We start from the raw sequence: 23,334 nt of genomic DNA on the forward strand, positions 1-23,334 counted from the left end.
GATTTAAATTGTAATGTAATTTATGTTCTTTCTACCAAACCAGAGACATCAGATTTACTTAGAAGGCTTTCGTTTTTGAAACTTTTATGCTCGTCTCTTTCTAAAACTGTGCTTGCCTGTTGTTTTTGAAGGTGCCCAGCTGTTGTTCAGACCATTGCTGAATAAATATGAGAAGGGGACGGTGGAAAATCAGAACCTGTATCTCGTGGGCGCCTCCAATATTAGGTTGCTGCTGGGGGCGGAGGCCGTGGGGCTGGTGAAGGAGTGCAGCGACAACACCATGAGAGCCTTCACCTACGGGACCCGGCACAACTTCAAAGGCTTTGACGGTGAGTCCCAGGACGGCATCGGCGGAATCGATTCAGCAAAGAGAAGTTTTTGACAACCGGGTCAGGGGTCAGCGCGCTTTTTCAATAGAAAGGACAGACGGGCAGACAGTAGATGCTGGAGGCTGTGCGGGCCATGCCCTTGCTCCCACCGCTTCGGCACTGCCACTGGAAAGCGACAGCAGCCTCGGACGTGAGAGGTGCACGGGCGAAGCTGTGTTCCACTGCGATGTTACGTAGAGAACCGGGTGGTGGGTCAGACTGGGCCCAAGGGAATAGATGCCCCCCCTCCCCCGGAATAGATGAACATAAATTAGGGTGACATATAATTTACTTAAACTATTCTATTGCAGTTCTTAGAATGGTGAACAGTCACTGATTTTATATGGAAAGATGTTATAAGAAGTGGAATAGTAGTTCAGTATCCTAGAGTCCCTGTGGCCTGGCAGGTCCCTGGTTCTCTCCTGGCCTCCAAAGGGACTCTGGGAGAGATGGTTTCCGGAAGAAGTGGGCAGCCCGGGGTCCCTGATACCAGAGTGGGAGTTTGTATTTGCTTTGATTCTCCTCAATGGTCCCTTCAGGGCACTCAGAGAAGATATGATTAGAGTTCTTCAGACTCACTCACTGTGGATGTTTTTTTTTTTTTATCTTAGTGTATAAATGATCAAGGCGAAATTCACCTTGTTTACGAGGAGTCGCCTGTCAAAAAAATACTGTTTTCTTATCAGACTTTGCTCTCCTTGTTTATGGGAGGAATGTTTGACTCCAGAAAGGAATGGCCTGGACTTGCGAGTTTGAAGGCCAGTTTCCACACAGGCCCACTTCCGTTCCGTCCCTAGTTACAGATTGTTCGAGCTGGGACCGCACTGCCCTCTGCTCGCTGGTGCTGATGACATCAGGCAGGCGTCTACTGCTGGCTGTGTGGACCAAATTGTGTAATAACTCCTGCAACCACTGAAGAATGGTATTCCATGAAGACGTAACAGAATGTTTTTATTTTTATAAAATATCTAAGGAACTTTATGTTCTGTTCAATTTACCAGTTTTATACTTTGCTTACTCCTTATGTTAGTTATTTATTGTGTATATCATTATTTCCATAACCCCAGGTTACTTGAATATTATTAACTTTAGTTTGGCTATAACTGGGAAAATAACTGGAAGTGCTTTGTTTTATTTTAGATAACAACGATGATTTTCTCACAATGGCAGAATGTCAGTTCATTATTAAACATGAACTTGAAAATCTTCGAGCCCGAGATGAAAAAATGATCCCTGGTTACCCCCAGGCAAAGTTGTACCCAGGAAAATCATTATGTAAGTGATTATGTCAACCAGCCTCGTGAACAGACATTCTAATGCAGTTTATTTTTCTTAGTAGACATAAATAACACATTACTGAGGTTTTATTTTTCCCTCTTACTGAGAAGCTTACACAACTTTACAATCACTTATTTTTGCACAAATATATCTTTTGCCTTTACAGCTTCCTTATATTGCATGTTTTAGATCAATAGATTTGTCCTACATGGTTTGCTACTTGTTATTATCAAGGTCTCACAGCACGCAGTGTAAAGCTCAGTGTAAACACATGTAGATACTACTCAGTATTAAAACCAGCAAAGTTTACTCCAGGCTCAGACATTGTATGACAGTGGAAATCTGTGGCAGGACCAGAGCGGGAGGCCCGGTCTGTCCCTGGAGCCCTCTCTCCGGGTCCTCTCCTCTCGCTGTGTGTGCGCATGTACAGACAGAGGGAGGCTCAGGAAGAGTCACAGGGCGCCAGTGCCCGAATGAAAAGCAGCAGTGAGCAACTTTTTTAAAAAAGATTTTATTTATTTATTTTTAGAGAGGGAAGGGAGGGAGAAAGAGAGAGAGAGAAACATCAATGTGCGGTTGCTGGGGGCCGTGGCCTGCAACCCAGGCATGTGCCCTCACTGGGAATCGAACCTGTGATGCTTTGGTTTGCAGCCTGAGCTCAATCCACTCAGCTACGCCAGCCAGGAGTGAGCAACTTTCTGATTTATGTAGTCCCGTTTGCATGAGCATACTAGTGTGCAGAATGGAAGTGTTTGCTACAAAGCATAATTCCAAGCTTTCCTCAAACCCAGCTAGGCCTCGGAGCCTTTTTGCTGCCTAAAATACACTTAAACGTGAGCTTCTGGTGTCCCCTCCCCTCCTCCCTGCCCTCACTTCCTCTCTTTTTTTAATACTAAATATAAAAACAATAGAATCATCTAAATCATGGTCTTTGGAAAATTTTTTATACAATCTAAATCATATTAGATGCCAAGTCTGAATTTTAAAATTCTGCAGCATTCTCCTCCTTTTATGTCTTTGAAAATGTAATTTCTAATAACACCATCATGAATTTTGCATCATTTTAATTGTATAATAATTTGTTGAAGAAGAAAAGGGTATAGGCATAATTATAAACTGTGAACTATTTTCAGAGCACAAATAATAAAACTTAAGAGTAACACAAAATCCTAGATTTTTGTTAAGTTTAATCCAGAGCAATAAGGGGAAAAGCCTATTTTCTCCTTTAAGTTTTATGGGGGCCACTCCCCCCTCCCCCGGGGCGGCCTCTTCTCTGAAGCTGGTGGCGGGGAGAGGTCGCAGCTCCTTCCGTGTGGTCCCCATCAGTGCTTTGAGAGCTGGCCGGGGCTTTCACGAGAAACACTCCCCATTGTCTTCGGTTTAATTTGATTTTCATCTTACACGCAGCGGTTATGACTTTGCTCGCCATAATGCTGCGTCTTAATAGAAAGCTCTCATCAAGTAGGTCGTGCGTGTGTCCTCGTGAGTGTGACTGTCGGGCAGTTTGGCGGTGCCCGTCAGAGGGCAGTGCCGCGGAGACCTGGAAGCAGGTCTCACTGTGAGCGTGCATCTCGGCGGGCACACCCCCTGTGGTCTGCTGTGGGAGCTGAGGTCTCTTCCGACTCTCAGAGTCTGTCTTCTCCCGTCCACGCCTCGTAGCTCATAGTCATGCAAGTAACTGAATGCAAGATTTTCTTTAGAGAGAGGCGTTCAAGGAGCCAAGAATTTAGGTGTTAACTGTATCCTCGGGGGTGCTGTTTAGGTTACAGCTCTGTCTCAGAACGTCTCTCCGATGATTTATGGTTTATGGCACATCTCATATTAGGTATGCTACTGTATTGTTATTCTTTCAGAATATTATGGTGATTTCCTCCGAGTGTATTCTATATACAAATGGATAGATTAGCATGTCAGGTATAATCAGTCTTCTAAAATTATTAATTGTGCTTAAAAGAACATTAGAGTAGATTTCAAGTAAATATTACGGAGCAGACTGTACCTAAGAAGATTAAGCTCTTGATGTATTTTTATAAGTATGCTCTTCCTGGGTACAGCATACACATGCACACATGCAAGCACATACGTGTATGCTGCAGCTACATACATTTTTACAGTTTTCAGATTCAGCAGGGATGGAAATAATACAGGAATACACAGATGTGTTTGGAAAACACAGGTATCCCCAACAAGAGGTTTTTCCTTATTAAGACAAAAGTGTTCTGTTGTTTTGAAGACGCTGGAGTCGGACGGGGCCTGGGAGGGGCGGCAGGAGCGCGGCAGCAGCTGTGGGGGCCTTCTCTCCCTGTGGGCGCCCTGCCTGCCCCTCGGCCCTTTGCTGGGGTGGGTTCGGGGCCACGTGACCTGCCCCTCCCTGTGGCACAGAGACAGGAGCTCAGGGAGAGATTTTTGTTCTTATTTTTAAAGTGAACACACCCCAGTAGCCACAGACAGAAGCAGGACGCTGTTAGTGTGGTTATTACATTATTTAATTTAGAGGGTTCAGCTCTAAGCCGGGTTCCTTGTAGTTCCCCTTAAATTAGATTTTGGTGTGTGTAGCTGCTTGTTAAATGGCTGTAACAGGAATAACCTTCGTATCTGATAAGAGATCATTCAGCGTTCTTGAAGGAAGGAATCGTGGTGTAAGTCATTCCTTTCTTTAAACAGGGCCGAACAGCATCATACTTTCCTTGGAAGGTAAGGCTCATGTTAATTACATTCTTAGCCGACAGCCGAGGGTGAAGGATTAAAAAAACACACACACACAACAAAACAAACCCTGTATTTTTAGAAGCTGAAACCAGAACCGTGCCTTTCCCGTTGATGGTGAAGAGAAGCCCAGTAGTTTAGGACCAGTGGTTTTATATTCCCTTCACAGGTCCTATTTTTAGAAGTACTCAAGCTGGTTTTTATGTCTGCCAGGAAAGTCTTCTACAGTAGAATGGAGTCGTTCTTTCAAAAAGAAGTTAGAAATAGTAAAGTAATACTGTAGATGCCGTAGATCCGTTTAAGGTTAAAAAAACATGATGTACTCGTTGAAAAGGCTAGCGACAGGAGGAGAGAATGAGGGATAGCCACGCACCCTCGAGTATGAGAGGAGAATCAGACTGGTTGTGGGTGATTGACTTCTTGGATTGGCTAAGAAAAAATCTACGGAAACACTTGAGAATCAAAATACTTAAAAATGGCTTTGATAGCACCATAGACTGATTTAACTTAAACCTTATACATTTTCCAGTCATTAAAGAGGATTTCATCACGACTCTACCTTCTAAAAACTTTTTTTTTCTGTGTAGCTTACATGAGATACAATTGTAAGAAGAACCGTATATGAAGAAATTTTTTAGACCCAGACTTTTTCCTATTGTTAGTATCAGGTATCTCCTTTTTATTATCATTTTTTTTAGATTTATTTATTTATTTTTTTAGAGAGGGAAGGGAGGTAGAAAGAAGAGAGAGAGAAACATCAATGTGCGGTTGCTGGGGGCTGTGGCCTGCAACCCAGGCATGTGCCCTGACTGGGAATCGAACCTGCGATACTTTGGTTCGCAGCCCGCACTCAATTATTATCATTTGTTTTTATTTCTAGGAAGTTAGGTTTACTTGTAAACTACTCTGAGGATTTTATGATAGGGCGTCTGTCCCGAGAACACTCCGCCTGTCTTTGCTCTGCCATGTAGTGTTTCTACACTGAAAACCTCCGTGGTTCCTCCCCACGCTGCAGACACTTACTTGCTGCTCCTCATGGAGGGGCCTGTTGACTGATACTCTCGCCACCCGTCTTTGCTGATTAGGTGGAGATAAGAGGTGAGCTGGTTAGCCTTAAAGAGCTCCAAGCGTATCCGTGGATGAAACCCACAAAGCATCTTTCCTGGATGCTGATTCCCTCTTATAAGCAGCCACAACCTTTGGTAGGAGGCAGTACTAGGAACTCGTGTGGGAGGGGCCCCGTCTCCCCAAACACGAAACAGGGCCCAGCGGTTGCGTCCTCCATGTCTCCTGAACACGCTCCCTCCTAGAGACTGGCCCAGTGCTGTGGACGGGAGAGTGCCCCGCTTCATTCATCCAGGGGACTGGGGGATGTTGTCTCCAGCTAAGTTACTTGGCCTCTTTCAGATATGTGTGTGCGTGTCAGAGTCATACTCGCCACATGACTGCTCCAAGTAGGAAGTCTTTATTTGGTTTGATGTTGATGTTTGGTGTTTGTAGCCTTTGCTATCAGATTAGAAAAGGTGAAGATGGTGGAAAATACTCAGTATCAAGAATGAAAGGAATGAAACCATTCTCTTACTTTCAGTGTACTGGGACGGGAGATTGGTAAAATTTTCTTAGGGGCAGTTTTAAAATATGTGTCCAAATCTAAAATACATATATATATATATATATATATATATATATATATATTCTTGGACCTAACAATTATACTTTTAAGTATATACAATAGAGAAATAGTAGATGGGTGGGAAAAGGTTTATAGACAAGAATTTTAGCATTATTTGTAATAGCAAAAAAAGGAAACAATTATTTTTCAATAGAAAATTAAATTATAGCATTTCATACAAGGGAATATCATGACACTGTTAAAAAGGACATTTCATGCTCTATTTATAATATATTGGCACTGACAGGTTCATCATATATTACTACATAAGAAAAGATTACAGGACAATGTATACGGAATAATCCCATTTTAAAATTATATACATCTATGAATGTATGTTTTGAAGTCTGGTAATACACTAAATTGCTGTTTACAGTGGTTATTTGGGGAGAGAATAGTTCTAATTTGTACATTTCTCCATGGTCTAACATTTTACACTGACATGTATGGCTTTCGTAGTCCAAGAGAGTGGTAGCGGTCACCGACGTTCTGAAGAGCAGAGGACGCGCGCCCCTTGGGCGTGGGCGGTGTGAGCGTGGTCCTCTCGGAGTGCGCCTCTCCCCCGGAGGCCTCTGTAGCGCCTAGCGCCTCCTGGAGAGTGTCGCCGGCCATCGCACGTTCGTTTCACGCACTTTGGCACCTTCTCCCCCCGCAGTGAGGCGGCTGCTCACGTCCGGCATCGTGGTCCAGGTGTTCCCGCTGCACGACAACGAAGCCCTGAAGAAGCTGGAGGACAGCTGGTACACCCGGTTCAGTTTGCAGTTTCAGCCCATAGGTGTGTGCCAGTGCCTGTCCTCCGAGAGGAGGGAGGCCTGCCAGGGAAAAGCCAGCGTTCAGCCGTGGCGTCGCCCGCCCCCCTTGGGTGGCTATTTAACGCTCTGCCCAGCGGGGCTCACCAGCTGCTTGCGGGAAGAAATGGGGGCGGGGCATGAGCTGGGTTACAAGACCTGTGTATTTACTTCTTAGACGATTTGGGATGGGTGGAGTTACATACAGGCTGTCACTGAACTTCACCACCGACACAGGCAGTTCAGAGTGTCCTTCCCGAGAGCAGGTCAGCGTAGGAGTGGAGCAGATTTCCTAGGAATTTGTTTGATGTGCGTATTGTGTGTTTGAAAATTTCTCACTCTTTAGAGCTAATCATTTGGACGGTGTCCCACGGCTGTGCTACGAGGCAGCATCTAGCATGTTGTTTTGAGATTCTGAATCATTTTTCTTCAGTGTATTGACACATTGGCCATGGCACACTGATGAAAATTTGTATCTTCAGCGAGGGGGGAGCAGGATACTGTGATGGGGGGCGTCTTCTTTGAAAAGAACATCTGTGACAATGATATTAGGACACAAGTGAGGATCATAAACGAAACCCCCAAATGACGATGTTTCATTGGCCATGACTGAATTTTAAGTGAGGACCTCGGAGACTTGGGACAAACCCCTCGCTGATTTTTCTCTTTAGGAAAAGGCATCCGCCAGATGAGGGAATAAAGGGAAAATAGGCCCAGGGCGCCTGGCCGAGCCTGGCCCCTCCCTGTCTGTGCTAGAGGAAGTGTCAGGCGCACAGTACAGGTAGTGGGGTGTTCGTCCTGCGTGGAGGATGGGTTTATGGTCGCACACCGGTCCCCACTTAACAAGAAATGAGTCAGCTTGCTGGAAATGATAAGAAAGTCTTTGGTGGTCTGTACTTGAGGTCTTTTTTTTACTCTCTCTCTTTTACTATAGACGGTATCCGTGGCTACTTTGGGGAGACGATCGCTCTCTACTTCGGGTTTCTGGAGTACTTCACCTTCGCCTTGATCCCCATGGCGGTCATTGGGCTCCCGTACTACATGTTCGTGTGGGAGGACTACGACAAGTACGTGATCTTCGCCTCGTTCAACCTGATCTGGTCCACCGTGATCCTGGAAGTGTGGAAGCGTGGTTGTGCCAACATGACCTACCGGTGGGGGACGCTGGTCATGAAGAGGCAGTTCGAGGAGCCCCGGCCAGGCTATCACGGGGTCCTGGGCGTCAATGCCGTCACGGGCCGGGAGGAGCCGCTCTACCCCAGCTACAAGAGGCAGCTGCGCATCTACCTGGTCTCCCTGCCCTTCGTGTGCCTCTGTCTCTACTTCTCCCTGTACGTCATGATGATCTACTTCGACCTGGAGGCCTGGGCCCTGGACCTCCACGAGAACAGCGGGTCCGAGTGGACCAGCGTCTTGTTGTACGTGCCCAGCATCATCTACGCCATCGTCATCGAGGTCATGAACCGCCTCTATCGATATGCCGCGGAGTTTCTAACCTCCTGGGGTAAGGCTCGATGCTTTGCTTTTGTCTCATTTGTCTGTAAGAAGTACTGCTTACCCCATAGGATTCATGTAACCGCTGCCTTGCAAAGTGGGTAGAGGGCGCTCTGCCCTCATTGTGGAGTCACAAGGACAAGTTCATTGGCTCCGTGAGCTCCGATGGTCCCCAGATCATGGCCATCACAGCTCTCGTTTATTGCTAGTTGCTCTGTTCTAGGCACCCTGCCAAGCACTTTACCTACCTATCTCGTTTTCCCCTCTCCTCTGGACACCGTGAAATGGATGCATTTCACCATTGTATGGATAAAGATACTGAGACGTCACAAGGTCGGGACAGCAAATGGCAGAGCCAGGCTACTGCACACCTCTTTGTTCTAAACTTAATACTGTAATGCTGTGTTTATGCTGACGGTCAAATGGGTTGGATTATCTACCCGAAACTCCGGCCGAATGAACTAAGTGTCTGAAAGCCACTTGTCTGGTGGTTTGGGCCCTGGGGATGGCCACTGAACTCCGCAAAGACGGGCGTTCATTTTTGCGTGTGTGGTAAAAGAGGAGGTTGGCTGTAGTTTGAAAACTGTCTCGATAGGCCATTCACTCTTTAATTTATTGATTCATTCAAAAAAGTGAATAGATATGTTATTACCCTGCCCCGGGAGAAGTCTAGGCCTTACCTTCATGGACCACAGAGACATTTGAAGTTACTTTTATTAAGCCAGTGAACAAACACAGCTACCATTTCGTGAGTGCTTTTCTCTGCTGACGCTGGCCAGGGCTTTGTGTGATTGCTAACCCTGCCAGGGACCGGGAGGAGGGTGTTGTAGGCCAGGAGGCTGCAGCACGTCAGGAGGTTAAGTGACCTGCGCAGGTCACATTGCGGCTGAGCCACCGCGCTGGGTTTCACATCCGGGTCAGCCTAACGCGGCCTCTCTGTGCCAGGCAGCACTTCGCAGCGGTGTCTTCCTTTCTGTTCTCTCGTCCCGCTGTCTGGGCCCTGCACGGCATCTCCTCCCGCCAGCCGAGGGTGGAAATTCAAGTTTCCCTTTCACTCAAGCCGTTCAGGCCACATGTTCAGAAAACTTGCGTCAGTGCCCTGCTCTTTAGAGGCTGCTGTCGGTTTTACCACCACCCCTCAACCAGGGTCTCTTTCTGGGGACCACCTGTCAACACATCCCATATTTCTCTGTAGCAGTAAGACTTCAAAAATAGTTTCAGACTCGGTGATGTTGCAGTGCCCCCAGGTGCGTGTCCTAGTCTCAGCTTCTTCCCCGTGCGATGCTCTTGGTGGTGAGCAGGAGCCACGACTCGCAGCCTGGCCCGTCCGTGCCCGAGGAGGCTGTGCCGGGGGACGTGGCATCTCCGCCCGCAGCCCTGGGCTCACTGCCCTGCCCACGGTGCTCCCTCCCTGTTGCTTTCTTACCTGAAGGGAACCACCTCTCCGTTTTCATATTCCAGAGAACCACAGATTGGAGTCTGCCTACCAGAATCACCTAATTTTGAAAGTTTTAGTGGTAAGTAGAGTTTTTATATGCAAATTTATTTTAATGATAGAACTAAGGCATGCATACCATTTAATATTTAGGAATATAAATATGAAGATGTGCTTCTAATTGATCAAATGGTTAATATATTTTGTGCAAGCAAACAAAGATTATTTAATAGGTGTGTTTACATATATATTCAATAGTCTCTTAGTATACCTGTGCATGTGGTTTAAGACTTCAAATGTAGAAATTACTACGATAGCCAATTTCTACTTATGTAAAAAGCTAATTAACCACTTTATAGTCTTGTTTCTGTTCTTTTGTTTCTGGTGACTTCTTTGAATGTTTCACTATGCAACAATCCCTCCAGTTACTGACAATCCATTCAGTGATGGGACACTAAATTATTTTTCTAAAATTTTGGTGAAGACATTTTTAGAGCTCAAGAGGTTCCCAGCATGCTTTGTTGGGTGGAACGAGAGAGGTGGAGAGGAGGCCTTGTGCAACCTGGTTGCCGTTTGTGTGAAAGCTCGTGCACTCGCCTCTTTCCGCCAGTATCATAAGGAACGAAGAAGCGCGGGCTGCAAAGCACTCACTCATGAGGAGCTTACGCCGGCCGTCTGTGACCTAACTGAGCACTGAGACGGTGCCTCAGGAGTCCTCTGAACTTTCGACTGCAATCGATTCCACCCAGTTCGTGTACTTTACTCCCGAGCAAGGGATCCGGGCCCCACTTTGAAAGAGTCTTTGTTCTGGCTGTAGACATCATTGTGAGGAGCGTGTTTATCTGGTGTCGTGTTCCTTAGAAGATCAGAAATCACCATTAGGAAGGCGTTCAGGTTTCTGAAAGTAGGTACATTTACAGAAGCAAGAGCAGGCTTGGAAGTAGAAAAACTGTCATAACAGGTGCCGATAAGTCAACAGTGTTAGCACTTTGGACACTAAAAAAGGGGCACGTGGCCGCACAGACCTGAAAAGGCTCTGAGGGCCTCATTCCGGCTCCGGGAAGTAACTGATACCCGAAATACCGATGCCGATCAGCACGTCCTGTGCTCTCTGTGTAAGAAAGCAGGGAACCTGTAATGCAGTAACGTCATTCAAATTGATTTTAATACGGACGCTTTACCCTCAGAGGTAAAACACTCCGCCTATCTAGAGGAGTTCAGTTATCCGTGGGACTTGATTCTTCCGTGACACTTCAGATGCAATGTCAGGGCTGCCTTGTGCAGAGTCACGTGTCAGAATCTGCTTCCTAGGTCTTCCTTTTCAGTCTTGTGCAGAGAGCCCTTCTCACTCTCCCAGGCTGTCGATTTTCACCTCCTGCTATCACGGCACCCCCCGCCCCTCCCCACGGCTGTGTTGACCTTCCTGCGCCCTCTCCAGTGACCCCCGTTCCCTCACTAATGAGGTGCTCCCAGTTATACTCGGTAGCGACCTTCCGTCTCAGAAAGGGGTGCTGCTAAACAGGAAGCAGCCAGCCTGGGGCTGGGAGGCAGAGAGGGAACCCGCCGGGCAGGGGGTCGCTGCAGATCCTTGAGCAGAGGAACTACTTGAAGAAATGACACTTGTGACAGTGGAATCCCCAGCCCAGAACTGTGTTTCTGAACAAGGGCGGGGAAATCTCGGGTCTATGGTGACTAAGATGCTTCCCGGACCCGGCTGGTTGTTATGGCCCATCTCGCTTGTGGCTGCCTCTCATCCACCTCGACGTGGCCCTGCGAGGTGAGGAGTCTCAGGTCCATGGGCACCAAGAGGCTTTCCAGGGCTGGGCTGCTGTGTTGGGGGTCGGGGGCGGGGTCCTTCTTGCAGGCGCTGCCTAGCCATCCTAGCAACCTCCACGGGGCAGGGGAGTGTCAGGCCCTGCAGGGCCGAGGGAAGGAGAGCTACCCCCGGCGGCTTATTGTGAGTGGGGGTCCTGATCAGTTCTGCTGGGTGCATCCGCCGTTGTTAAGGTTCTAAGGGGGGTGAGCGGGGAACGAACCCACCTGGGTGGCCTGTGTTACCAGGATGGAGGAGGGGAACGGTGGGCGTGGCTCTCCCCCTTCTGTAAGAACGTGGTGGACACAGGCAGGTGAGGCGCGCTGGCGCTGCCTTGTCCCTCCGACCCGCGGTCCTGGGCCAGCTCACTCCTCCTCCTCCTCCTCCTCCTCCTCCTCCTCCTCCTCCTCCTCGTCCGGCTGCCTCTTGCGTTTCGTCCAGAGTTTACGGCCGTGTGTGCTGAGGAGGAGGAGGAGGGAGAAATGAGCCTGCCGCCGTGTCTGGACTGGAAGCCCCTCGTTGCGTGTGTAAGCGCTGTGTTTACAGTTGTAACGGTGAAGTGCTATGAAGCGACACTAACTATTGGCATCTTTTTTGGCAGTTCAACTTCCTGAACTGCTTCGCCTCGCTCTTCTACATCGCCTTCGTCCTGCAGGACATGAAGCTTTTGCGTCAGGTGAGTGTGAGCAGCAGAAAGGTACCGGTTTTCCAGGTTTTAGGGGTGGTTTCCTATGTTCAGGTAGTGTAATGGGCTTCCTATTATTATTTTTACAAAGAAAACCTTTTAAATTTAGTCTATTCTAAGTCCAATTCTAATTAAAAAAAAAAAAGAAAGAAAACCCATTAGCACTGTGCGTGTACTCAACTGAAGAGAACTTTGTAGCTAACCAGCTTGTAAAATTAAGGACATAGGGTGGTAAAATCAGATGTGTAGCTCCTATATGTGTGTATTTGTATAGAATTATAGAAATAGTTCTGACAGCAAAACATGCACGTTACGAAGTTTTGCATGTGCATCGGGTGGGGGTGATCTGTGTAACCTGCACAGGTTGCCCCATTTCCTTTTTGAATTGGTCGTTACGCTTGAGAGACCAGCAGATCCCATGCGGCGCCGTATCTTTTCTGAGATGTTTAGGAAAGTCTGCATGTATTTGCTGTGCTGCCGTTTCTGGGTCTAACAGTGAGTGAGAAGGTGAGGACAGGTGACTGCTTTCTCCATTTTCTTTCTTCGTGCTCGAGCCAGCCGTCAGTAAGGGCTGCTCCTTCTGGTTTCAATGGATGTGATCGTTGCTGAGCAGAGTCTCGAAGCCTCGGCTTCTTAGTATGTGTATGAGAGCCTGGGCTCATTTTTCAGGAAGTGAAAAAAATTGTATAGGAGAGAAAGGTAAGATTTTTGTAGTGATGGCCCTGATGGCTTGCATAAGGACCAGCTATTAAAAATAAAATTAATACCCTGGCTGGCATAGCTCAGTGGATTGAGCGCGGGCTGTGACCCAAAGTGTCGCAGGTTCGATTCCCAGTCAGGGCACATGCCTGGGTTGCAGGCCATGACCCCCAGCAACCGCACATTGATGTTTCTTTCTCTCTCTCCCTCCCTTCCCTCTCTAAAAATAAATAAGTAAAATCTTTAAAAAATTTTTTTAAAAATAAAATGAAATATTGTGGTCTTAAGAATTATACTATACATATAGGCACTTTTTAAAAATTATTTTTGAAAATCGAAAAGTTTAAAATAATATTTTTGAAGTTGATAAGTTGGATGCACATGTCTTCGCCAGTCCCAGCTGCTGTGTCCGTGGGGTGTGTGACTTCCCATACCTTGCACTTTTGAGAGTCTCCTTGATTTAGCAGGGGACACAGGGATAGGAGAGGATTCTTTAAAAATAGAATTGTACTACCAGCAAAGATGGTGTGTGATGAGAACACTGGTGTCCCTCTGGGAAAAGCAGAAACTGACACGGCACCCCTGGAAACCACTCGGGCAGCTTTGCCCAGAGCCCTGCTGCCTCCCGAGGAAGCCAGCAGAGGTGGGGCGAAGGCCACGTGCGCAGGTACCCGAGGGGCAGCACTTGCAGCGGCCGACGTCGGGAATAATACCTGTGTTCAGCCCCAGTGAAGAGCTAAGCAAGGAAAGAATTGTTAATGACACAGGAAGGTGCTCCTGGTGTATTACAGGAGAAAAGAAATACTACGAAGCTGCGTGCACTATAGAGATTGGGTGATCCTGCTTTCATTTTTACACAGATGGGAAATATTTAAGATGCTAGCCGTGGTTCTGTCCCGGCTGTGGAACTGTCTGTGACTCCTTTTCCATTTCCTAAGTTTTTTACAGTGAGGGGGTGTGTATTAGTTTTATAATATTTTTTAAGTTGTGGCCAAACTATTATTTCTTTCAAAATTGGCACACATCATTTAGATATTCATATTTTGTAGCCAGACGACATAACAAAAAACACAACTGTCAGGTAATTTGTTCTCCTGTTGGTACAGAACTGGTTTAACTTTTATTATCATCTTATTTGTATTATAACCTTTTTGTAGTTCAATCTAAGTCTTCCCTATGAAAACAACAATCAATTAGAAACACCTTTTCTAATGGTAGCGTTTTTTTTTAAATAAGGGTATCTTTTTTTAAAAGATTTTATTTATTTATTTTTAGAGAGGGAAGGGAGGGAGAGAGAGAGAGAGAGAGAAACACTCATGTGCGGTTGGTTGCTGGGGGCCGTGGCCTGCAACCCAGGCATGTACCCTGGCTGGGAATCGAACCTGAGACACTTTGGTTCGCAGCCCGCGCTCAATCCACTTAGCTACGCCAGCCAGGGACAGTAGCTTTTATAACAGCAGTATCCTATGTGTTGAAAATTCCATTCTACTTGCATAATCCTACACCCGCTGTGGTTTTATTAAACTACATTGGCAAATATTCCTGTGCTTCCCTTTAGAGCCTGGCCACGCTCCTGATTACCTCCCAGATCCTTAACCAGCTCATGGAGTCTCTCCTTCCTTATTGGCTCCAAAGGAAGCACCACGTGCAGGTGAAGAAGAAGGTGCAGGCTCTGAAGGCGGACATCGACGCGACGTTATACGAACAAGTCGTCCTGGAAAAAGAAATGGGAACGTATTTGGTAGGTTTGAGTCTTGCTGAATTTAACAGGGACCGACTGGGATCGACGGTCATGTGCCAAGTTCGGCACGTAGGTAAACACTCGTGGTCTCAGCTAAGCGCGTCCCAGCCACTCTCCTCACCACGAACCACTTTGACTTAAAAGAGATGGGCAATGCACCCAAGTGCCGCTGTCTTCATCTGAAGTTGGGCCTGAGACACTAGAGGCTGAGTTTGGCAAATTATGTGACTACTCTGCACGGGGCGGTGGGAGTAGCAGCCTCAGGGAGGGCAGAGCGAGGGAGTGGCGAGATGGCCGTGGAGGAGCTGCAGCAATCAGACTCAAAGAAAGAGGGGCAGTGGGGGCCCTGGCTGGCGTAGCTCAATGAGGACTGAGTGCAGGCTCCGAACCAAAGCATCGCAGGTTTGATTCCCAGTCAGGGCACATGCCTCGGTTGCAGGCCACGGTCCCCAGCAACCGCACATTGATGTTTCTCTCTCTCTCTTTCTCCCTCCCTTCCCTCTCTAAAAATAAATTTTAAAAATCTTTTAAAAATAAAAAAAAGAAAGAGGGAAAGTGGGAAGGACCGGAGGGAACACTCTGTAAAGTTTACAGTTGTCTGACCAGGGTGCTGTACACCCGAAACCGATACGAAGTAGTGTGTGAACTGTAGTTGGAAAAAAAAAAGATTAAAGCCCATCCCTGCAAATGAATGCCAATCTGAAGATTACATTACAGTTTAAATCACTTCGTGCTCTAAATATAAAATAGTTTCTTTGAGATGGAATTTCTGAGGGATTGTTTTTGTTTGTGTGTTTGTTTTTTAGGAGCTATCAGTAGATCATGGAGGGTCATGAAGCCTGACCATGAATTTAACAAACTTTTACTGAGCTCTGACCACCTCCACTATTTCTCTGTTGGGGGGCGGCATCGGGGACGTTTGCTTTAGGTCATTCTCTCTCAGCTCCCGCACCTCCCTTCTGGGTATGGCGTATTCCTCTTAGGGAGACCCCAGCCTTCGGTGAGGGTCCGTGGTCGCTCAAGCTCATCTGCAGTCTTCTCTTTCTTTCATCTTGAATGAATTCATGTCCCGATTGTTGAATTCTTTTACTGACCGTCACAGTTAGTTTTTCTCGCATGCTTGAGAGTTTTAGTGTGTATATTCATCTGGAGTAGGAGTTTATACCCCCCGGCCCCCCACTGAGTGTCGTGTGCTAAAAATGCCAGGCAGGCCTTGGCGTGACCGCGGGGCCACCCGGTGGCCTCTCTGCGGGGCGCCGTCTGCACGTCTCTGCAGGGGCTCAACCCGATCCTTTATGAGCCCAAACAGCACGATTTTGAGAGCTGAGCACAGGCTAGGAGGGTTTCTTAAGACCCAACTGCAGTAAAAACAGTTTGACTGCTAAGGCTTTTACTCCTTGCCCGCTCTTGATCACTCCACTCTTTGGAGAAATAAATCGGTGCTGTATCTCCAGGCGGCGTATCTGTGAACCGCATCTGCGTGCTGCAACACAACATCATGAAAGGCTTTCTAGAGCCGAGTGCACCCAAGGGCGGTTTGGAGACCCCTCTCCACCGAGTCCCCAGCCGAGCACCCACTGGCGGCTCCCAGCGTGTGTTTGGTGTTGCTCTTGGGCGAGTCTCGGAAACCGCCACCGAGGCTCACTCGAGATCCCCGGGCTCCTGCCCCATCCAGACACCCAGAGCATCTGAAAGAAGTGCCTGCTGCCATCGCCAGTGCTCTGTAATTACGTCGGGTCATTTCTGTTTTAGTAAAACACAAACTAAGAAAAGAGACTGGCTAGAAGTAGAGTCTGGCTGACACTGCAGCTCTTGGCTGCGGAGCCTGGTACCCATATCCCGGCGGAAGGCTGACTCTGAGATGCAGTGATGATAATTCTTCACTTAGGGATATTCATGTTGAATAATTGCTCTAAAATACGGGGATGAGTATTTTTCTCAAACTGAAGTTGTCACTGTATGAGCTCGGAGCGATCCCAGGAGGTCTGAGGGTGCCAGACATTGGTGACGGTGGCCTTGGGTGTCTGGTGGACGGGCCGTCTCGGTCAGTCACAGCGCAGCCTAAAGCATCGCTGAGCTTCCCACCGGTCAGAATCGGTGCGATGTTGCAGACAGCAGGCTTCTCGTGAGGCCTTCGTGCAGTGTGTTGCCGTGTCCTGTTGAGAGGTGGTGGCGTGACTCAGGTGACAAGCCCGTGCCGAAGCTCCTGCCTCAGTGATGGCTCCTTTGCCCATTGACTCAAGATCGCTAAGCAACCCCCTCACACCGCATCTCTCGCCCCTTAAACAGAGGGCACATGATGGCCATCGCCCCCGTCTTCCTTTGGACGAAACCTTCCAAAACACATCGGAAAGGTTTTACAGCATAGCTTTCAAGGGATTTCTCCAGGCTCCCGTGGTTTCCTTGTTTTCTGCTGTGGGCCCTTTTCCTTGGCCTCTCTGATGTATGTGCCGCTTTTGCTTGGGTGACTCTAGGGAGATTCTGGACAGAAATTTCCTATTAGATGCAAGTGTTTTCTTTCATTCTGTGGGTTATCTTTTTGTTTTCTCAGTAGTGTCCTTGATGCACAAGTCTTTAATTTTGATGAAGTTCAGTTTCTCTCTTTTTTGTTACTCATGCGTATGCCTTTGGTGTCAATCATTTGGTGCTGAGAAATGATCGCCCAAGGTCAAGGTCAGGACTATTCCCTCCTCTGTTTCCCCCTCAGACTTGCACAGTCTTAGCTATTGCATTTAGGCCTCTGATCCATTTTGAGTCAATTTTGTAGACGGTATAAGGAAGGGGTCCAAATTCATTCTTTTGCATGTGGATATCTATCCAGTCCTTACAGTGCCATTTGCTAAAAAGACTCTTTCTTCTTCATTGGATGGCCTTGGCACCTTGACTGGAAGTCGGAGGAGTGCAGGGGTGTGGGCTGCTGCCGACTCTCGGTGCTGCACCACTGACGTGTACGCACGTCTGTCCTTAGGCCGTTACATCACCGTCTCGATTATCGTAGCTTTGCGGTAGGTCTTCAAGTGAGGAAGTGCGATTTTCCCAACGTTGTCCTCCTCAAGGTTGTTCTGGCCAACCCGGGGTTTGCCCCTGCCACTGCCCATCGCCTCAGGCATGCTGCTGTTAAAGCCCTCAGGTGCCGTCCCTGGGGAGAGGCCTGTAGCGCTGGGAGAGGCTCAGTGAGGTTGGAAATGGACACGCTTTCTGAGTGGGCTCTGTCGGGGTGCCACCCTCCAGGTCTGATAACAACTTCCCTCTGGGAACGAGGCCTTCCGAGACCCCCGGCCCTGCGCTGCTCCCTCTGGTACTGGGGGTGCCCAGTGGTGTTTGTTACAGCTGCTGCAGAGCGGGGAGCGGGAGATGAAACTGGAGGAGGTTCAAATGCCACGAGGCGGAGTGTGTTTCTTTGCTACCTGCCGCCTGCATTGCTGCCAGCATTTGGTTGGTTCTCACAGCGATGAATAAGTTGGTGGCGGCCAGTTTTGTTTGCTTTTATTGAGGGTGACCTTCTGGAGAGCCCTCCTCTCCCGTCCTCGCCGATGTCACCGCTGTCGGTCTTTTCAGGTAGGGCCGGGGGCTGTGGGCCTGGGGTGCTGCCCGTGATGCGAGGGGCCGTCGTGTAAGATTTCTAATGGTAAGGCCACTCTTCTTGGTTCTCGGTCTAGAGCAAGCATCTTTGGCTCTACTGTTATCTTCCTTAGAAAAAATGTAACAGGTCATTAATCTGGCACTAGGCGAGCAGCGGGGGTGGCCCTGGTAATGTGTTCTTACCATGCGACGTTAAAACAGCGCCTGTCCCTTCCCGTGGCTCACCCTTCAGGGCACCTTCGACGACTACCTGGAGCTGTTCCTGCAGTTCGGCTACGTGAGCCTGTTCTCCTGCGTCTACCCGCTGGCAGCCGCCTTCGCCGTGCTCAACAACTTCACCGAGGTTAACTCAGATGCCTTAAAAATGTGCCGAGTCTTCAAGCGTCCATTCGCGGAGCCTTCCGCCAGCATCGGCGTGTGGCAGGTAATTGTTTGAGAAAAAAAAATTGTTCCTTTAAAAGAAATAACAAAATGAGGCGTTTGGTTTAAACACAAAAATCCCTAAGGAGAGATTGGGGAAAACTGGGCTCCAGTTTTCCCCAATCTCCGTCACAAGAATATTCTTCCTCCATCACAAGAATAACCAATGTAAAAATGGAATCGTTACTAACCCTGCGGACGTCAAAAGTATAGGGGAACTCCGTATATAAATTGGACAACTTGGATGAAATCGGCCAATTCCTTCCAAAACACAAACCGCTACGACTCACCTAACATGAAGTGGACAGTGTGAGGAGCCCCACCACTATAAGGAAGTTGAATTGGCAATTATTACAGTCCCCAAAAGAGAAGTGTCCTGACCCAAATGGTTTCACTGGTGAAGTCTAACACTTAAAGAATAATTAACCCCAGTCATACAGAAGTTCTTCCAGAAGTAGGAGGGGATATTTTCTCGTGTGTTTTATGAAGCCGGTATCAGAGTGATGGCAACACAAGACAGAGAGAGTATGAAAAAAAAGAACGCGGCAAATCAGTCAATGTCCCTTGTGCATTAATACACAAAACACCGTAACAAAACACTAGAAGATACAATTTACCAACCTATAAAAAGAATTATTTGCCATGACAAGCAGGGTTTAGTCCAGGAATGCAGGCCTGGTTCAGTATTAGAAAATGAATTGATGTAATCCACCATATTAATTATCTAAAGAAAAATCACATGTTTATATCCATCATTACGGATTAAGCATTTGACAAACTCCCACCCTCGTTCAACTTGATAAGGAACATATCAAGAAAAAAAAAACCTAAAGCAACCATCACATTTATTGGTAGAAAACTGCACACTTTCCTTGCAAGATTAGAACAAGGCAAGGCCGTCCACTTGCACTGCTCGCACTAGAAGTTCTAACCAGCGTCATGAGGCCAGTGGGATTTTTAACTTAAACCCAAGCTGACCACACGTCCAGTCAAGATCAGCTGAGACCAGAAAGAGCACCTCGGTGAGCACGGCCTGCATCATCCACCTACAGAATCAGGAGCTAAGCAAATGGCCCCTTGCAGCCACAGAGTTCCGGGCGGTGTGTTATGTGCAGCTGTAGCTAACCAATGGAGTAGGGGACTTGGCATTCCACGTGCATCGGTTTTCCTTTAAATTACAAATGAACTCATCTGCAGATTAGTTTATAAATGTAGCACTATACCAACCAAAGCTTCTCTTTTAACTAGATAAGCTTACTGTTGAGTTCTCATGGAAAAATAGATGGAATACGATAGCAGGAAAACTGTCAAGAAGAAGAGTAGGGATGCATCTCACGATGGGTTAAAACTTGTCACAGTAGCAAGTTTATGAAGTTGTCCCGTAGCGGCGGTTGTTAAAGTAGCGTGGCACGGGTGTATGGCAGGCACTCAGACCAGTGACACAGGCTGGAGCACCCAGAAATTCAGTGTGTGACGTAGTGACGTCTCAACAGGGAGAGTGACTGACTGTCTACTGATAGTGGGGGGGGGGCAGGGACGGGTAACTAGGTTTCCAAAGGGAGGGGGGAAGTTTGCTTTTCAAAAGAGAAAAAAGGCAAGACACAGAATGGGAGAAAATACTCCCAATACACATGTCTGCCAGGGGACTCGTGTTCAGATTTCATAGAGAACTCGTACAACTCAACAATAAGATAATTACATTAGTAAAAACATGGACAAAAGATTTGAAAAATGCTTCACCAGAGAGCACGTGGGAGTGGCCAGTGAGCTCAGGAAAAGATACGGCATTATTTCCCAGAGAAACGCAGAGGAACACCACACGGAGATGCACCACATTCCCATTTTCAGATCTAGAAGGCCGACGGTGCCAGTTGTTGGCAATGATGTGTGATAATTGGAACTCTCATGCAATGCTGGCGAGGATACAGAATGCTACAGTCCTCTGCAAAACCAGACAGCGGTTTAGTAAAAAGTTAAACATGCACCTGCAGCACGTCCACTCCTCGATGTCCAGGGGCAGCCAGGAACACGCCCGGACAAAAGCTGCCCGGCCGTGCCCAGAGTCACTCACCCCCAGCAGCCCCCAACCGGGGACAGCCCAACCTGCCTTCTTCACTAGCTGAATGCGTAAGAAACAAATATGGCAGATTCATAAAACGGTGCTCTACTCAGCAGTAAAAAAAAAGGAACAAATTATCAATGGATCAATCTCAAAATCCTCACGCTGAGTGGAAGCAGCAGACACAGAAGACCATCTGCTGTATGATGCCAGTTTTGTAAAATTATGAAAAATGCAGACTAATCCTTGAACATAGAGACAAAAAGCACATCGGTGTTTGCTTCGGGCCAGGTGTAGAGAGAGGGTGGACTGCAAGGCTTTATGAGGAATCTTTGGGGGGAAAATGGAAACGTTTCGCATCTTACTGAGGTAGCTGTGGCGGTGGTTTCACAGGCGACTGTATCTACCAAAACTTACGAAGTGTATGCCTTAAATGAGGGCTGGTTAGTCTGTGTACATTATAATTCAATGCAGGTGATACTTAAAAATTGCAAAGCTTAGCTAGAAAGGAAAAATTGGAACAACTGTAATGGAGTAACAATAATAAGAAAAAGAAATGTATCCGAAACGCAGGAAGCCTGACGCTGGATACGCTGCTGGAAGAAGGGTGAACTGGCCAGCCCCGTGGAGCGCTCCTGGGCCTCATCTAGTAAAGCTGCGAGTGTGTGGCACTTTTCCACTTTCAGGAATTTGCAGTACTCCCACGCTTGTTAAATGATGCATTTACAAGGTTACTAATGATAATATTGTTGGTAATAGCAACGAATGCCCACCAGTAAGGAAATGGTTAAATAAGTTGTGGTACATCCACACAGTGAAGTACCGTATTTTGCTGTGTATAACACACACCCAGATTTTGGGCATGTTATACCCGGGATTATTAGAACCATTATTATACCTATGGCGTGTAATCACCATACCCATGTATAATGTGCATCCTTATTTTCCCTCAAAAATTTTGGCAAAAAAAAGTGTGCATTATACACGGCACAATACGGGGACTCAGGCAGTTGTGATGAAGGAAGGATGAGGGAGGTCTTGGAGCACTGACGAGTACCCCCCGAGACATTTTAAGTGACAAAAACAAAGGATCTGACGGCGTATGTTGTTATGCTGAGAAGAGAATAAGACGTATACTCAGGCTTGCTTGTATTTGCACACCAAGTGTCTAGAAAGGTGCGTAAGAAATTGGTGACAGTGATTATCTTGTAGGGAAAGTAGGAGCTGGCAGGTGGGGGAAAGGGGAGCAAGGAGACTCTTCACTGTACACGGAATAAAGTCTGATTTTTGAACTATGGGAGTGTAATTATAAAAAAAAATAAATTGAATTTTTAAGCTATCTAAAAGAGAAGGTAGAGTCCTGAGTAGATTTGTTGTAAAGAAAAAACTGTGAAAAAAAATAATCAGATTAAGCAAAGGATTCCTAAACTAGAAATACGATGGTAGAAATCCTCCATGGGGCAAGATTTTATTAACTTTAGATTTGATCATGTTTTGTCTTCTTTTGAAATTGGTATTTCCAATAGTAATTGTATTTCTTAAAATTAGAGGTTAAGTTATTGCATAATGATCACCAAGGGCTGTATAGGGAGGGGGGGAGGGAGGGAGGAAGGAAGGAAGGAAGGGGCAGGACAATGGCCACAACATCGCCCTAGTCTGTGTCACTTCTGGGCCCCAGTCTCCTCCTCCATGGCACATACTGGAGTCTGTTCGGTAGGTCTCAGTGGGACCTGGTCCCTGTATTTTTCCGAAGTTCTACGTGTGATTGGGTAAGTGCCACTAGAAAGGGGGTCACCGTAACTTGTGCCTCAGGTAAGGCGGAACGAGGTGTGGTATGTGATATGTCCAAGTAGGACAGTTTCACAAAATAAATTCCACTTAAATGCGTACCTGGCCGTGAATGTTTTCCCTGGTGGCCCCGCGTCAGCATCCGTTAGGGTGAGTGCAGGGCCCTTAGCCACGAGGTCCTCAGGGGTGGATTCAAATTCAAGTCTCTGGCCCCCTCCGGGGACATGTTGCTTTGGGGTATTTAAGCCAAAAGTATCTAAAATACCTTTTAGCAGTATGGCTTTTTTAAGCCAGGGAAAATATAGCAGTAGAGAGAAAAGATTTAAAATGTACTCGGCGTGTTGAGAACTAAGCGAAAGAAGGCTTTCCCTTGATTTGAGTAATACGAACAAGGGTGCAGAAATGCGGACGCAGTCACTGCGGTTTCTAACTTCACACGCTTCTCTTTCAGTTGGCTTTTGAGACCATGAGTGTCATATCTGTGGTCACCAACTGCGCTCTGATCGGAATGTCACCGCAAGTGAACGCACTCTTTCCGGAGTCCAAAGCCGACCTCATTTTGATTGTAGTAGCCGTGGAGGTAAGTGAAAGTCTGAATCTGCCTCGGATGGTTTCCACGTCAGATGCTCTGTTACCCTGCAGCAGCGCCGTGTCTGGCTGGCAGTGCAGCAACATGCATTTACGGGCGAGAAGGCAGAGCATTTCAGGGGACGGGAAGACGTGAGTTTGAGGCGGTGCCTTCCCGGGTCTCGTCCAGGACTGAGCGACAGCCGCCGGGGGGCAGACAGGGGGCTGAGTCTGCTGGC

General features: G+C 47.3%; 1 protein-coding gene across 4 annotated transcripts in view; it reads left to right on the forward strand.

The window, feature by feature from the left end:
• Positions 1-23,334, forward strand: part of ANO10 (anoctamin 10) — a 111,044-nt gene that overhangs the window by 10,753 nt on the left and 76,957 nt on the right. For all 4 annotated transcript variants that reach the window (XM_028518339.2, XM_028518338.2, XM_036030456.1 and 1 more), the window contains exons 3-11: positions 132-329; positions 1,509-1,643; positions 6,680-6,799; positions 7,747-8,316; positions 9,768-9,823; positions 12,156-12,230; positions 14,497-14,679; positions 18,494-18,685; positions 22,980-23,108. In XM_028518339.2, coding sequence (XP_028374140.1) covers positions 132-329; positions 1,509-1,643; positions 6,680-6,799; positions 7,747-8,316; positions 9,768-9,823; positions 12,156-12,230; positions 14,497-14,679; positions 18,494-18,685; positions 22,980-23,108 — 1,658 coding nt within the window. The remainder of the gene's footprint in view (positions 1-131; positions 330-1,508; positions 1,644-6,679; positions 6,800-7,746; positions 8,317-9,767; positions 9,824-12,155; positions 12,231-14,496; positions 14,680-18,493; positions 18,686-22,979; positions 23,109-23,334) is intronic.

Source organism: Phyllostomus discolor, chromosome 7 (genome assembly GCF_004126475.2).
Source record: "Phyllostomus discolor isolate MPI-MPIP mPhyDis1 chromosome 7, mPhyDis1.pri.v3, whole genome shotgun sequence".
NCBI lineage: Eukaryota > Metazoa > Chordata > Mammalia > Chiroptera > Phyllostomidae > Phyllostomus > Phyllostomus discolor.